Source organism: Hippopotamus amphibius, chromosome 3 (assembly GCF_030028045.1).
Source record: "Hippopotamus amphibius kiboko isolate mHipAmp2 chromosome 3, mHipAmp2.hap2, whole genome shotgun sequence".
Classification (NCBI taxonomy): Eukaryota; Metazoa; Chordata; class Mammalia; order Artiodactyla; family Hippopotamidae; genus Hippopotamus; species Hippopotamus amphibius.
The window spans coordinates 112,905,206-112,921,454 of NC_080188.1; the positions used below are offsets into that span (position 1 = coordinate 112,905,206).

Consider the following 16,249-nt stretch of genomic DNA (forward strand, 5'->3'; position numbering starts at 1 on the left):
GTTTCCCTGCCTGCTGATGAGATAATGTAATAGAAGACCCAAATCCCCTCAGATCTTAGCATGCCTTGGCTTAAACCCTGACTCTCATAGAAAGGCACTTACCTCTTAACAGGCAGCCACATTTCAGCCAGTTTGATAAATGCAGTTTTAAGAAAATAAAAATCCTAACAAATCAGATAAAGTCCTACATCAGACAAACCGCACAGAAGAGAGGAAAAGAAAGCTTCCTGGGAGAGGAAGAGATGTCCATGAGAAAGCAAACTGGGCTGAGGCTTACAAAAGCATGGCCCTTCTCTCTTACAATGTGTTCATCTTAACTGAGCACAGCAGGAGCTGGCTGCTGTCCCAGCTGCAGGGGATGCTCCCAAGGCAGTGACCAAGAGCCCAGAAGGCAGCTTTTGTCAGCAGGTTCAGTACAGTAGGAAAGCCATTCTGGCAGAGCCCATGGGTCCTGTTAGCGGAGGCTGCTGCTGCTGCTGGCCTGAGAGCTGCCCATACCTGGGTGGTCTGGACTGTGTCGGTTCTGGAGAAGAAAAGGAAGGAAGGGTAAGAGAACAAGGCTCTACCTGGGACGGGTGAGATGGGGAAACACTGGGCTGCAGTCACAGGCAGATACCATACCTTCTTTTTCTTCTTCTCTTTCTTCTTCCTTTTCCGTTCAGGATCCTCTTCTTTTTTCTTTTTCTTCTTCTTGTGATCTGAATCAGATGGTGTTTCTGTAGGAGATATGAGGTGCCTATCACCTGTTGAGCTCAAAATTCTCCACTGCGAGAACTCTGAAAACGAGGAAAACCCCTAGTCGAGGGCAACTGCTTTTCTTCAAATGACCAGAAAGGATTCGGAGGCACTGCTTGAGCCCCTGTCCCAAGTTCCTAATTGCCCAGGAGACCACATTATGTCAATTTCTTCAAGGAGAATTTGGGAGTCCAGGGCTCGGAAGGAACTTAACTAGGTTATTAACTGAGGAAGGTCAAACCAGATTCAGAATGTCCGACTTTCGGGCTTTGAAGAGAACTGCTTCTTACCTGGGGGGACAGGATCCTGGGTACGGCTCTGTTTGTGCTTCTGCTTATTCTTCTTCTTGGGAGGCTGAATATGCATCAGACGACACTGCTCGGGCAACTGAAGGAACCAAAGGAAGGTCCAGGTGAGTAGAGGGAGGAAATCCCCTGCTCCCATCATCTGTTCTGCTCAGTAAGTTATGAAGGAACAGACGTGGAGAGAGAAACCACCTCCATGCCTTTCAGGCCTCCCCATTTGCCTTCCTCCTCAAGAGGGGACTCACCGGGCCTGCGTGGAGGCGGAAGCCAGCCAGCATGGTCCCTGTGATAGGATTAAAAGAGCCACCAAGAATAGGGGGCTTTTCAATGAGGGAGCGGAGGCTGCTGTTGTCATGGGAACCAGGCAGATCAATCATCCCTGGCAGGTCAGGCAGGAAGTTACTTAGCTTCTCCTTCACTTTCTTCCCACAGAATTTATTATAGGCATGTTCCAGATTGTAGTGTGTGATCAGATTAGTGCTGCCTGTCAGCTCTGTGCTGCCTAGAGGATACAGGGAGAATAATAATGGAAAAAGTTAGTCCCAAGAGTAGAGAATTTTTTAAGTCATTCACCCAGAAGGGAAAGTAAAGGACTCTATTTTAACCTAAATAAACTTTTAAGCGAGAATTACAAAAAAAAAAAAAAAGTTATTTTTAAAGTAAGAAACAGCAAAGGTAGATAATATACAATAAACACTAAAAATATAATACTATAGAATGGTAGGTTGGAATGAGAAGGAGAAAAACAAAAAAATAGGCAAAAATCCAAATAGGGCAGCAATGGAAACTGCTTTAACCCAATGAAGGAGACACTTGGACCAACCAGAGTAATATATGATGCTCATACTCTGTGCTAAACACTGTTCTGCATTTCATAAGTGTACTAATGTGAAATTATACTTTTGACCACGACCAGAAATAATATAACTTCACAGCTCAGCTACAAGCAAGCTTAGGGCCAAATATGACCCAGTGGCTTGAGTGTCTTGCTTCCTTTTTTTTTTTTTTAACACTAGCAATAAACACTAATCACCTTTACAGAGAAAAACAGATTTTTCTTAGCTATTGCTGCATAACTTTCGTTACAACCATCTTTATTCTTCCTAATAATACCAAATATGATACCTTTGCCTGGAAGAAAGAAATGTCTGATAGGAAGTTGGGCAACTAGAATTCTAATCCTAGCTGTCGTCTATGCCTCAGTTTCCACTTATCTATGGGATGGGGTAAAAGCTACCTTAATTACACTTACTCTTTTTTAAGGTTCAAATGAAAACATTGAAAAGTATAAAGTAGTATATAACTGGAAGGCATTATTAGTATAAATATTTCACGGATGACCTTTTCAGAGAATACAAATTTATTAGTAATTTAACTAGGGTCCAGTGGTGAGGACAGAAATATCTAGCCTGCAATTTCATGTATAGTTATGATGAACACTTGGTACAAATGATGAAAGTGACCTGTTTATAATCATTCACTTGAGAAAACTCAGGTTCTGAGCTATGGGCCCGTTGAGGGCAGAGAAAATGCCTTGCTCATTCAGGTACCACTGATGCTCAATACACATTAAATGAACAAGGTATTTTTCCTGCCTACCGACAGGCCTTACATTTGTTTTTCCATGCCAAATGTCTCAGAAGAGTGGTCCACTGTAATGGCAGGAGATTCAGTGCCCTGGTACTTCTCATAACTCAGCACTGCCTCCTGCCATTAGAGTATCCTGATTTTTTTCCCCTCTGTCAGCTCTCCTTCCAGATGATTATACTCAAGGCTCAGGTGAAAAGGCACTCTGTGCTTTTTCTAAATTCTTTAAGAGTACATCCCACTTTCTGTTTTGCCCATCAGTTCCATGAAGATGATTTATAAATCTCTCTCCTTCAGCTTCCTCTCCTGAAAACTAATCTTACATTTCCAACATCCTCTTAATTAATTCAGACTTAATTTTTTTTTTAAACTCCAAATCTTCCCCACCTCACTCATGGTTCCTTTATTCTAGTACATGGTTCCTTTATTCTAGTACACTCTCCAGATATCTTTAGAAGCAGTACTCAATTCAAACATCTCAATGGTTTCCTATTCTCTAAGGAAAAAGCTCAAATTCCTTTGACTGGCACTCACGGTTAAACATATCTTACTGCAACTTAGCTTTGGGGCCTAACCAACTGATATTCCCCTGTGTAAAATTTCTGATCCATCCAAATGGGTATTCACCATCTCCTGAAAAAAAAACCACCCCTCATATTGTTTCCTTTCAGAAAATTTCGTTTAGAAAAACTGACCTAATATAGGAAAATTCTTCCTAATTTTCTTCACCAATATGAATTCTTTCAAGTCCAACTAAAGTGACAACTTATTCTTGCTGTCATTTTAAATAACAAGGAACACACTTTGAAAATTATCACGTAGTTTTTAGTAGTTGTATGTGCGACATGACCAGAAAATAATAACATTAATCCTGACAAGAAATAATAGGCACTACTTTACCCTTAAACCACACACTCTGCATTCTTAAGCAAAATTAGCTGCTTAAAAGCAAGGACCAGGATTATTATCTCTCTCCCCTTCTCATCACATGCCCCCTCTTCTATATACCCAGCATTTGCCCAGAACAGATATTCCATATCTATCAAGTGATGTAAATGGGTACAATCAAAACAGGTTAAGGTTAAATTGCTGGCAGACATCAACCACTAATTAACTGAAGTCAAGTCAACCTCGCTGTGCTTCAGTTTTTTCAACTATAAAATGCAGATAACAATGCTTATCTCAAGGGACTAGTCTTAAGTATTAAATACTATAATATATGTAACTGCACTGTGAACTTCAAAGTCTGTAACGATATTCATTATTACTTACCTCAGCTCTTGATGTAGTAGTAGGACTTGGGATGAACTGAAAGGCATCCTGCAGACTTAACACGTCCAAAATGACTTGATTTCCACTTCCTTAAACTTGTTCTTTCCTGATCTCAGCACTACCATCCACCCATTATTCAAGCCAAAAACTTCGAAATCCTCAATTCCTCTCTCCTTCACTTTTTTTTTTTTTAAAAAAAAGTAATTAAATTATTTATTTGGCTGCGTTGGGTCTTAGTCACAGCTTGAGGGCTTAGCTGACCCATGGCATGTGGGATCTTAGTTCCCCGACCACAGATCAAACCTGCGTCCCCTGCATTGGAAGGCGGATTCTTAACCACTGGACCACCAGGGAAGTCTCTCTCCTTCACTTCTATAATCAATTTTTCATTCCCGTCAGCTCTACCTCTACCATTTATCCTGCATCCACTTACTTCTCTCCTCCACTGCTATCGCCTAGTCCAGTCATCTTTTCCTGAACTACTAAGCAGTAACTTCTGGCTGATTTTCCCACTTTCCTTCCTTAACTGCTTGAATGATTAAAGAAAGGTAAATAAGTTAGATCATGTCACTCTCTTGTATCAAAACGGCTTCCCCCGAACTTAAAATCTAAACATCTAAAATATTTAGATGCCTCTGCCTAACTCTCCCACCTTCATCTCCTCTTTCCCTGTTCACTTCACTAGAGTCCAATTGGTCTTCTATCCCTCAAATATTACAAGATTTTTCTCATATCAGGGCTTTTGATTTCACTTTTTGTATCCAGAGTTATCCCTCCACCCACTCATCAATGGCTAGCCCTGTCGCTGTGCTTACATTTTAGCTCTAATGTTACCTACTCAGAGAGGACATCTCGGATCACTCTAGCTAGAGTGGTTCTGCCCCCTCAATTCTTTACCACATTTTCTCCTTACAGCCATAACCACTATCTGATATGATATCATCCTGTTACTCTGCCTCCTCCACGGGCATGTAAACTCCCAAAAAGGCAAGGATCTTGTCAGTCCTGTTCACAGCTGTACCTTCAGCATGTAGAACAGGGCTTGGTACATAGCGTACATGCTCAACACAATAACTTTTTGAACGAAAGAATCTGGTTCAATTCTAATCACTTTGAACAGACGAAGAAACGCGGGGGCCCAGAGAAGGAAGACAGGCAACATGCCCCAAACCAACGGAAAGTTCGAGGCAGATTTGGAACTAGGTCTGCAAGGATGTTAAATTAGGACTCTCAAGTTCCAAATTCAAACCCTGGATAATTTTTAGAGAGCCACAAACTACTGTCAGGGACAGCGGCAGGATAGACCGTGAAAGGTGGTCACGGAGACCCACTCTTCTCATTCCCAATCCATCCCAAGAATTCATGTCATCCCTTTGGTTGTGAATCCTCAGAGCCCTTACCAATATATAGCTCTGAAATCTCCGCATGCGTTGCCTAGGTCACCCCTCACCTCCGACAGCAGGCTGAGAGCCACGCCCGTCAGCTTCTCGCTATGATCGGATTGGCTGGCTTCGGCCAGGCCTCGTACTCACCTGGCAGTTCCCGCATTAGGTAGAAGGGGCCACAACCTGCCGCTGACTTGTCGGCGCCGGGAGGGGCCGAGGCCGCGGTTGGGGGCGGAGCGGGGCCGGGTCCCCCGCCCGGAGGAGGAGGAGGTGGGGGTGGAGGCTTTCCAGGTCCAAAGCCGAGTGCGGTTGGGGGCGGCGGTGGGTCAGCCTGAGCCCCAAACAGCGCCGTGAAATTCTCCATCGTCCCCTCCGCCCCGGCGCTGTCCCAGTGTCTGGCGTTAATGATTTTCACTGGTCAACCTTTACACAGCGTACCACCCTCTTCCTCCAGGAGCCGCTTACTATTGGATCACCTCGAGCCCTGCCCACCTTCTTCCGGAAACTACTTCCGTCGCCTTCCGAGAACGTTCCGGAAGTACTATCTAACGTTATTAAATACTCCTCCAATACCTCCACTCGCCACAGTCGCATAATCAATCAAATGACTTACGTAAGAAAAGCGACAGCTAGATTAGCCAATAAAATCTTAAATCCCTGTCTCAGTCTTTTTTACCGGCCGAGGAGGCCAATCAGGGATCCACTTCCGGGTTCAGGGGCGGTGCATCCGACACTAGGCCCAATGGAAGCCTCGATGATGGGAGGGGCGGGGCCAGACCTACGGACGCCGATGAGCGGCAGGAGCCGCTGGGGCCGGAAAGATGGCAGTCCTGGCACCTTTAATTGCTTTTGTGTATTCGGTGCCGCGACTTTCACGATGGCTGGCCCGACCTTATTACCTTCTGTCAGCCGTGCTCTCAGCTGCCTTTCTACTCGTGAGGAAGCTGCCCCCTGTCTGTCACAGTCTCCCCACGCAACGCGAGGACGGGAACCCGTGTGACTTTGACTGGGTGAGCGACCCCCGCTTTAGGACCCCGCGACCTTGACTGTCCCTCCCCCTGTGATTGCATCCGGGAGCCCCGAGGTTTACCTTTGTGAGAACACCTGAGGTTCCGAACCTCTAGCAGATTTAACAGACTATTAAAGAATAGGGTGTGAATCGCCATCGAGCCTCAACGTGTTGTTTAGGATGGGAAAACAGCCGGTTAGCCTGCACAACAGCCTAAGTCTTCTGAGTCCAAGCTCCTTTCCGTCTCACAATTCATACTCGATAACAGCCCTACCCAAACTAGGCAAGTACACTGTTTTCCAGTGCTGCTCATTATGTAAAGCTTCTTGAGGAACAGGGCAAGTAGTATTCTCGTTTTATTGATGAAGAAATTGATCAAGGCGTGGTTAGGCGACTTGTCGAAGGTCACACAACTAGTAAGGAACTAGGACTTGAAACCGCTCTTCTGGCCATGGTACCAGCACGCTCTGTCAGCCATTTCTTAATTCAGTTAACAGTTGCAGAGTGAGGATTGTATGCTAGGTATGTGCTGCCTCCTGGGGATGTAAAAATGAATAGAATTGTTAGGCCTGTTGAAATGAATTGTGAAAAATACATTGCAAAGAAAGCTATCTCAGGCTTTTTGCAGTACTCCCTGAGCTGGAGTGCAGGGACCACTCAGAAAAATAAGTTGAAGCTCTCTGCTGTATAGCTGCATCTGTGTTCTGAGGAATGAGGGTCACCAGAGTTTTTGTCTTTTTTCAAGACCCCAAAGTGAGTCTTGACCTTTAACAGAACCCACTTCCTTACTTTTATTCTCCATCCCTTGTTTACTTTTGCATATTTTCTCTGTCCTTTCCCAGACAGTGTTATTAATTAGCTCAAATGTAGCCATGCTACTTCAAAAGATCCTATTTTTATTTATACTACTTTAAACAAAATGAGATTGAGACGTATAAGTGGATAGTAATAAGGATTTTAATAAAAGGAGGGGCCTTTTATACAGTTAATTTCTGTGTATACTCTTGTCTAATAATATGCAAAATACTGTAAGACTTTATATTTTCTTAATACTCGGTTAGGATTTTTTTTTTAATTATGTAGTATTTATAGCCAGTGTTTGTTTTCCTGGAAAAATCTGTGTTTTACTGATTTATCTTGGTGATTTGGAAGTTAGAATATTAAGGTAAATAATGTTAGCAATAACAGATAAACTTCAAAATTTCAGTGGTTTAACAGAATAAAAGTTTGTTTCTATTGTATTAACTAAAGGGAAAGAATCAAGCATTTTGCTTTTCCTCTACATACTGTCAGAGTAACCAAATAATTGATATAGAAGAATTTGAGCTAATACAGAAGGAGTGATAGTATTTAAAAATTATGTAACATTCTCTAATGAAATAATAAATCTAGACAATGATCATCTAAAGCCATTAGATGAAAGGTTGATATGTCCTCTGAAGTGATTCAGTGGCGAGTACGTAGCACCCCCTATGATGTATTTTTGGCAAAAGATTTGGATTTCATTGTATTAAAATCTCTAGATTTCATTACCACTTTACAAGAAATATGGGAAATAGAGGATCATCATTGTCAGAACACATACCATACCTATGTAAGCAGCCAAATCCAAGAGAGTTGGTGGTACAAATGACCCAAGGTCTCCAACAGATAAATAGCCTGGGATAAAAAGGAAGAGCAGATATCCTTTAGAGATTAAAGAAGACCAAAGAAACACTTTGGCTAAATGCAATTTATGGATCTTGCTTGCTTGCTTCTTATTTTAACAAACAACTGTACAAAACTGTACAAAATCTAATACTTTATTCTTAGCCTTTGAATTTGAATACGGGCCGGGTATTAGATAACAGTAAGGAATTATTGTTAATTTTGTTAGGTATGATAACAGTATTTTGGTTTGTTTTAAAAAGTTCTCATCTGTAAACATAGATACTGAAGTATTTACAGGTGAAATGATATAGTTGGAATTTGCTTTGTTTCTCCAGCAAAAGAAATGGGTAGCATAGATGAGATTGAACCATATTGGCAAAATATTACTATTGAAGCTCAGTAATAGGGGTTTATTAAGGTATTGTAGGGGGCAGAAAATAATTTTCCCTTTATCCTTCCGAAGTCTTGCCTGAGACCCCTGTAATAAAAGACAGATTCAAGACAGTTAAAATACAAACAGAAGTTTATTAACATGTATAACTTGTATACACAGGAGATACCCAGGCAAAAATCAGCAACTCAAAAGTGGCTTAGAACTCCAGCTTACGTGGCATCTTCAACAAAAACCATATATTTGTGGAGAATTGACAGGACGAAGGAAGGAGTTTTAGGCTTGCAAGAGCAGAAAACTGTGAAAAGTTAAACTAATGGTAGATAAAGGCTAGTTTGTTATGTAGATTCCTCTGATGCTATCTCCAGGCTGATAGGGTCTACAGTTATCTCCCCTGATTAGTTTTGTCCTTGGTAGAGAAGGTTGGAAGGGCACCTTTGAAAATTTATGTCCTACTTTTAGACAAACAGAGGGAGGGCATGGAGCTTTTCTTTATTCTACTTCTTCTCAGTTGCCTTTAGACTCAAAATAATCCTTAGGCCAAAGTGGCATATTTTGAGGTGGCACATTCTGCTCCCCTTCAGTATCCTCCATGCTTTTGTGTATGTTTGAAAATGTCCTTAATAAAAAGTTTGGAAACAATGAATAAACAAGCAAACAACCAAGGGGCTCTGGTTTATACAGTTATTCTGGAACCCAGTCTCATTCTGTCTTCAACTGATGGCCTTAAGATCATCTCAGCATCATCAAGCCAAGAAAGAAAGCTGAACTGCAAGGGCATCCATACCCTTTCTGAACGCCTGGGCACAAGGTGGCACATCACTTCCATTCACATTCCATTTACGAGTACTAGTCACACAGTTCTCTCTAGATGCAAGGAGGGAGTCTGCCTGCAGCATGCCCAGGAGAAAAAAGAAATAAGGTTTGGAGTATACTTGGCCAGTCTTTACCACAGACCCATTCTCTATCTAGAGTATATTCCTTTTAGTCCTATCTTAGGTCTCCTGATTGGCCATAGGTCCCGTTTTAAATTCATCTTTCCATCATTATAAGTGCCAATTCTAACCCAGTTTCATTCTTGAAAACTCTTCCTAAGTTCTGCTCGGATATTATATTTAGTAAGGTCTGACATATCCCCTACCCCCCACTTTACATATCCATTTCTAAATCCAGTCAGTTGCTTTTTGTTGGAGATTGAGGCTAAAAACCTAGGTCCCTGATTGCTAGCTCTAAATTGCAGCTAATTGGTTCTGTCTGAAATAATGATTTGGATCCCTGCATTATAAGCAGAAACATATGGAAAGCCTTAGCCCATCCAATCTACAGTCAGCCCTCCCCCTATGCTTCCTCTCACAGAGTCCTTACTATTTCTCATTGCAGTCTTTAATTCTTTGAAATTATCTTGTTTGTTTCTTTGTCATGTGTATCATCTGTCTCACTCCTTCACATGGAGCTTGCATTCTAGAAGGTGAGAAAGAACTGTAAGCCAACGTGTTGAAAAGGACCTGTGAGAGCTTTGAAAGGCCTCCTTCAGCTCTCAAATTATATTAAAGGTGCATGGGTTGTCGCTATGAGTATTAGGTAGAGAGGAATGATTTAACTTAAACAAAACCAAACAAATGGAATAACCATATGTTGTATTAATGGACTATTACTAAGAAAGTTTACCTGGAAAAGTTTTATATTACCAGGGTCACATTGAGTTGATTGTAACATCTTACAGTTCTACACTGTATACTTTATATAACTCTTTGATACTCATCTTATTTAATCCTCACAATAGCATTTTGAAATATTGCTCAGTCAAGGAAACCAAAGTTCAAGAGGTTAAGTGCTTTGCTGAAAGCAAAGGGGGTAGAACCGGAACCTATATCTTCCGACTGGTGTTTTCCCCACTACACCTTAGCTGACTCCAGTTATTTCTCTCTAGTTGCCATCCCCAGTTTGGATCTCTGTTGGTTTTTATTACATATTTGGCTCCCTTGCTCACCTAAATCATTTCTGTTCATGGCATTCCTGTCGCTTTGATTCTGTTCCAGAGAGAAGTAGAGATCCTGATGTTTCTCAGTGCCATTGTGATGATGAAGAACCGCAGATCCAGTAAGTGTCGCCTACTTCTCAGCCTCTCAAGGTTAGGACTGATGACCTCCGAGGCGCCTGGCTCATTCATGTTATGAGAGGGGCCTTATTTGGTGAACTTGTCGCTCATTCTGTGCCAAGGCTGAATTTGATCTTGGACTTTTATCCCCTCCCCCCCTCCCATTTCAAAGTACTCCGGGAAGAGGGGCAAATAGTAGGACGTAAAAGCATGCAGCCCAGCCTGACCTGTGACATCTTTGTGTTGCAGTCACCGTGGAGCAACATATAGGCAACATCTTCATGTTTAGTAAAGTGGCCAATGCAATTCTTTTCTTCCGCCTGGATATTCGCATGGGCCTGCTTTACATCACACTCTGCATAGGTAAGGAGATGGTAAGACTTGGTTGTGGGAAACAGATTCCAGCCCCAAACCAGGTTCTCCATACCCTTCTTCCATATCTTATACCTAAGTAATTATGTGTGAGGCTCAGATGATAAGAATCTACAGAGATTTTATTTTAAGAGGAAGGGAACGTGTCTATATACGTCCAGAAAGTGCACTCTTTGGTGCTTGAAATCTTTTAGTTTGAAAGTAAATCCCCTGCCTAGGGCCTTATATGTTTCCTGTGACATCTTTTTTTCTGTGTTTAGTGTTCCTGATGACATGCAAACCCCCCCTGTATATGGGCCCTGAGTACATCAAGTACTTCAGTGATAAAACCATTGATGTGAGTATTCTTCCTCCGTTTCTTGGGTCCCTTGTGGGTGATTCTGTAGTTGTGCTCTCTACTCACTAGGAGGAACAACAGTGCTTCAGAATGGAAGACAAGGGCACTGGTTCCTTATGGGATCTAGAGGAGAGGTATGGGGAAGCTGGGATGAGGAATTTGGTGTGAAGGTCTGAATCTTTGCAGGAGTCTGTGTAATTCTGGTTCACTGTTTCTTCTCTGTGTGTGGCAGGAAGAGCTGGAGCGGGACAAGAGGGTCACTTGGATTGTGGAGTTCTTTGCCAATTGGTCTAATGACTGCCAATCATTTGCACCTATCTACGCTGATCTTTCCCTCAAGTGAGTAGGACAAAGGGAGGGATGATAGACATTGTACCTTCCCTCTCATTGTTTTTGGCTTTGATTTTTGCACGTTGCAACCAAGGGCACTCCCGCCCTCACCTCCAGATATCTGTACTTCTATTTCATTGAGTTATTCTCTCTTCTTTCACTATGTTAAATAATATATTCTTCTCAGGTACAATTGTACGGGGCTAAATTTTGGCAAAGTGGATGTTGGACGCTACACTGATGTTAGTACACGGTATGTATGGGCCTGGGCAGGGGATCACTTGGAGTGATGTACACAGATGCATTTACAGAGTACCTTCTGGGCCCTGTAGGTACAAAGTGAGCACGTCACCCCTCACCAAGCAGCTCCCTACCCTGATCCTGTTCCAAGGTGGAAAGGAGGTCATGCGGCGGCCACAGATTGATAAGAAAGGACGAGCTGTCTCTTGGACTTTCTCTGAGGTATATGAAAGAGTGGGCATGTGGTTTGGGGGAAGGTGTGGAACAGTAGATGAGTTTTAGAGTCCAACCTGGGTTTGATTCCTAGTTCTGCTACTTGCCCACAAGCTTTGAGTGTGGACCAGTTATTAGACCTCATTCATGAATTCACTCAGCAAATTTATATTGTTTCTACCATGTGCCAGACATGTTAGTACTGAGGAACAATTATTATTTAAGATTCAGTCTCACTGGCTCTTGCACCTATAATGTTTCCTTGGCAGTAAATTAGAGACGGTAACAACTTGGCTCACAGGTTTTGTTTTGCAGATTACATTAAATAATGTAGCTATAATTCTTGGCACAGTGAGTGGCACATAATAGGTATGTATTAGTTGACTTTTCTAGGTACCCAAAAAAGGAGAGCTGGGTTAGAGTAGATTCCTGTCCTTTGCTTCCTCCTTTCCTAGGTTGTGTCTAAGTACAATTGACCCTTGAACAAATGGATTAGAACTGTGTTGGTCCGCTTATGTGGGTATTTTTCAGTAGTAAAAACTACAGTAGCACACAATCCATGTTGTCGGTTGGATCCACACATGTGGAACCACGGATTTGGAGGAACTGTGGATACAGAAGGCTGACTACAAGTTACAGGTGGATTTTTGACTGAGAGGAGGGCTGGCGTCCTAACCACACCGTTGTTCAAGCGTCAGCTGTACTTACTTCCCAGACAACTCTCCCTTCCAGCCTGAACCCTGATGTGTGCATCTCTTTTGCACAGGAGAATGTGATCCGAGAATTCAACCTGAATGAGCTATATCAGCGGGCCAAGAAGCTATCAAAGGCTGGAGATAATATCCCCGAGGAGCAGCCTGTGGCCCCAGTGCCCACTGCAGGGCCAGATGAGGAAAGCAAGAAGGACAAATAGGATCCCTGCCTTCAGTGCTTCCTCTCCTGTCAATCCTAGGCACCTCTGAGGCCCTGCCCTTTCTGTAACCACAAGCCTTGCCTGAAGCCTTGGCCTTCTATTTATGTTTTCCCTATTTGGCCTAGGTGGGGCAGGGTATTGCTTCTGATTTTTAAGAGGCATACAAGGAAGTGACAGGTATCCTCCAGGAAGTCCTCTACTGCTGTGGCCTGCTGTTTCACTGGAGGGAGGGAAAGATCTTATATGGTGGGGGGAATGCTTTTCCTCCAAGCTTGGGCCAGTTTGTCAACTGCTTGTGTGCTACCTACACATCTCCATCAGCCTACTTAGATTAGATTAAACCCTAACATAACAGGCCAAGATGCAGAGTTAGTGCTAAGATTTTTCCCTCAAGGACTTGTGCTTCTTTAGGCCCTTTTGGCTTGGTCTGCGGCCTATATTAAAAAAAGTATAATAAGCCTGTCCCAGGTCTCAAGGAGAAACCTTTAACCACAGAGTTTTCTCATTGAAGCTAGTAGTGAATAATCTGCATATTTTATGGAGATTGGGAGGAAGGGGCATAGAAGTTTGAGACTTCCTTTGTATGGTGGGCCCTGGAGGAGAAAGCCCCTGGACAGGGTTGGAGTTCACTTACCCTCCTACATCCTTCCCCACACCGGTTGATGGTTTTCCATAATAAAGAGACTGGGATTTACTTTTGATTGCGCCTTTGTGTGGTATTCTTGTATTAGAAAAGCAGCTGCAGAGGAATTGTCCATCTTCTTAATTTCAAAGGCCATCCTGATTTGTTTCACCAAATGCTGCACATAGGTCCCCAGGACTGTGGAGAGCTGGAGAAGGTTTAGTTTCCCTAACCCCAGAGCTAAGTTGTAGACTTGGTTTGGGTTTGGTCCGCGGGTCCAAGGAAGGAGGTTTTGGGCAGAGGTCATGATGCACACCGTTTAGCTGGTCGCTGGGTTACAGAAAAGCCTGTGTGAAGCCTGGCTTGTTTTCAGGAAGCCGCCCCTGCTGTGCCCGCCCCCCTAAGCACTGGTGGTTCGGTCTGGAGCGCCCCGTCCCTCCCCCGCCTCTGCGTGCACAGTGGCTCTGCCCGAAGGCCCCGCCTTCAGACCACGTGTGCGCCCAGCGCCACGTTTTCTGCCGCGTAAGAAGGGTTTTGTTCTGAGCCGAGTTTCTGGGCTGCGGTTTGGAGCTCGGAGCTTGGCTGGCCTCTGCCCCGTGACCGCGTCTCCACCCTATTCCCGCCCCAGGTCGGCTCGGTTCCCAGCCGTGCGCCAGGCGCCATGGCTTCCCGCGGGAGGAAGCGGAAGGCCGAGGCGGCGCTGGCCGCAGCGGCCGAGAAGCGGGAGAAGCCGGCCAGCGGCCAGAAGGGAGTGGAGGAGGCGAGCGTCGTTATTGAGCATTGGTGAGAAGGCCTGGGGGGAGGGATGGGGGGCGGGCAGGGGCGCCGCAGAGCAAGGGTCCCCGTCTCTGACCGTGCCCATTTCTCGCTAGCACGAGCTGACGCGTCTACGGGCGCAACGCCGCGGCCCTGAGCCAGGCACTGCGCCTGGAGGCCCCGGAGCTTCCAGTGAAGGTGAACCCCAGCAAGCCCCGGAGGGGCAGCTTCGAGGTGACGCTGCTGCGCCCAGACGGCAGCCGTGAGTGAGGGCCCGGGGCGGGGAGTGGGGAGGGGCAGGGGTCCGACGCGGGGCAGCGCGGGCCTCCAACCGCCGCCGCCTGATGACTTCGGGCAATTCCGGGTGGATTCCAGAGTAATTCAGCTTTACGTGGATTCTTCCAAGGTGCGGAGCTCTGGACTGGGATTAAGAAGGGGCCCCCACGCAAACTCAAGTTCCCCGAGCCTCAAGAGGTGGTGAAGGAGCTGAAGAAGTACCTTTCGTAGGAAGGTGTAGGCCCAAGGCCTCACGCTGAGGTTTGAAATGGGGAATGGGGGAGAGTGGACTGATCTTGGTGTGGCTGTTGGCGAAGCAGCCCTTAATGTTAAAGCCCTCATTTCACACAGGACCTACATTTTCATCTCTCTTTTCTGCTCTCAGGATTTCCTGTAGTGGGAATACCCCCTCCCCTTTTTACCGGTGGGAAAACTGAAGTCAGCAAATAATGATTCCTATCCAGTGTGCCCTTTGCTAATAACTCCATGTTTCATTTCAACGTAAATGACTATAGAATTGCAAAGTGTGTCCTTAGAGAATACAGTTAATTGTTGCCCTTGGGATATAGACCAGTTTTATATATTTGTTTAAAAAACAACTCATTTTCCTGTAAATCCCACCGGCTTCCTCATTTATTTGTATATGTTGTGATTGTCCCCTTTCCTCATGAAATCTTTGTGTAATTAATGTGTTTTTGTGACTGGTATATTCTGCTACAGCCCCACGTGCTAACCTTGCATTGATTGTAGTGCTCTCACTCCTGCTCACAGGGTTTGACCTGGTCTTTATCCCTAGTGCTTCATACATTGCTTTAAGCATGCTGTCAGCCACTTGATATGTTGAGTGAGGTGTGGGGGGAGGCTGCAGTCCTTGAGCTCTCCTGGGTTTGTAGGTTCAAGGGTGGAGGGCTCGCTATATGATTGCCTGGATCCCTTCTCTAACTTCTTCCTCCCTCATTTTCACAGCCTCTGTCTCTGGTGATGTTGGAGCATATATGACGGGACATGGCCAAACTGCAGTCATGTGCCTGAAGCTGTGGTTTCTTCCCTCCAGAAATGGTGGTTCAGTTGTGAGGCAATTCTCTAGTAAGGCATTGAAAAGTTCTTGGATTTGGTTTAATAAAAATTAAAATAAAGTATTTGAGTTTGATATAAACTGTGAGTAATGAAGTAAAACTTAACCTTATGGTAAGGGATGCCCCAAGCCAGCCTTATGGGATTGGTCCCCCTTGTGTTTTCCATAGCCTAAGCTCACCCATTAACCTGTAACTCCTATGGTCCCTGTTAGAGCAGATGAAATACTTGTAAAAACTATGGGGGAAAAGAAAATAATTTATTTTTTAATAAGCAACTGTATCTTTTTCAACTCACTTCTCAGAAGTGATGATGGAAGTACATTTTCCTGGCCCCCGTGGAGGTCCTGGCTAGACTTCCCATACTGGCAGTGACTAAGCCACACACTTTAGGTACTTGACAATGTCCTGTGACTCCTACCTGCTTAGTGTTCCATCCCAGGATTGCTTCACACCTTCTGGAACATTTTCTCTCACACAGAACCCCCACCACAGTGGCTGGTCTACCTCAACTTTTCCTGAATTAGTTATTAGATGCTTCCTGACCTGGGAGACCTAGCTTTTGCTGTTACCTACAACCCACTAGAGTTGTGGCCACAAAGTTTATTGTTCTGTCTGTCACTATCTGGACAATAGATTATAAAGAGGTAAGGTGGTTCAAGTTCATAATTTTCTATGGAACAAT

General features: G+C 44.2%; 2 protein-coding genes across 4 annotated transcripts; one reads left to right on the forward strand and one right to left on the reverse strand.

Moving 5' to 3' along the window:
• Positions 1–131: 131 nt before the first annotated feature.
• Positions 132–5,696, reverse strand: MED19 (mediator complex subunit 19). The gene is made up of 5 exons (XM_057726237.1): positions 5,432–5,696; positions 1,286–1,542; positions 1,026–1,122; positions 622–716; positions 132–523 (listed from the first exon to the last, which is right to left on the reverse strand). The coding sequence occupies exons 1-5, from the start codon at positions 5,646–5,648 to the stop codon at positions 455–457; spliced, it is 735 nt and encodes a 244-aa protein (XP_057582220.1). The 5' UTR covers positions 5,649–5,696; the 3' UTR covers positions 132–454.
• Positions 5,697–6,071: 375 nt separating this feature from the next.
• TMX2 (thioredoxin related transmembrane protein 2) lies at positions 6,072–15,595 on the forward strand. 3 transcript variants are annotated; one of them, XM_057729110.1, is made up of 11 exons: positions 6,072–6,294; positions 10,374–10,434; positions 10,682–10,795; positions 11,065–11,141; positions 11,374–11,480; positions 11,659–11,724; positions 11,804–11,933; positions 14,088–14,242; positions 14,332–14,477; positions 14,622–14,752; positions 15,458–15,595. In XM_057729110.1, the coding sequence occupies exons 1-10, from the start codon at positions 6,106–6,108 to the stop codon at positions 14,720–14,722; spliced, it is 1,146 nt and encodes a 381-aa protein (XP_057585093.1). In that variant the 5' UTR covers positions 6,072–6,105; the 3' UTR covers positions 14,723–14,752; positions 15,458–15,595. The 3 variants fall into 3 exon arrangements, with proteins under 3 accessions (XP_057585093.1, XP_057585094.1, XP_057585095.1); XM_057729111.1 differs by lacking the exons at positions 14,088–14,242; positions 14,332–14,477; positions 14,622–14,752; positions 15,458–15,595 and adding an exon at positions 12,691–13,538; XM_057729112.1 differs by lacking the exons at positions 14,088–14,242; positions 14,332–14,477; positions 14,622–14,752; positions 15,458–15,595 and having other exon boundaries at positions 11,659–11,713; positions 11,804–11,896.
• The last annotated feature ends 654 nt before the right edge of the window (positions 15,596–16,249 follow it).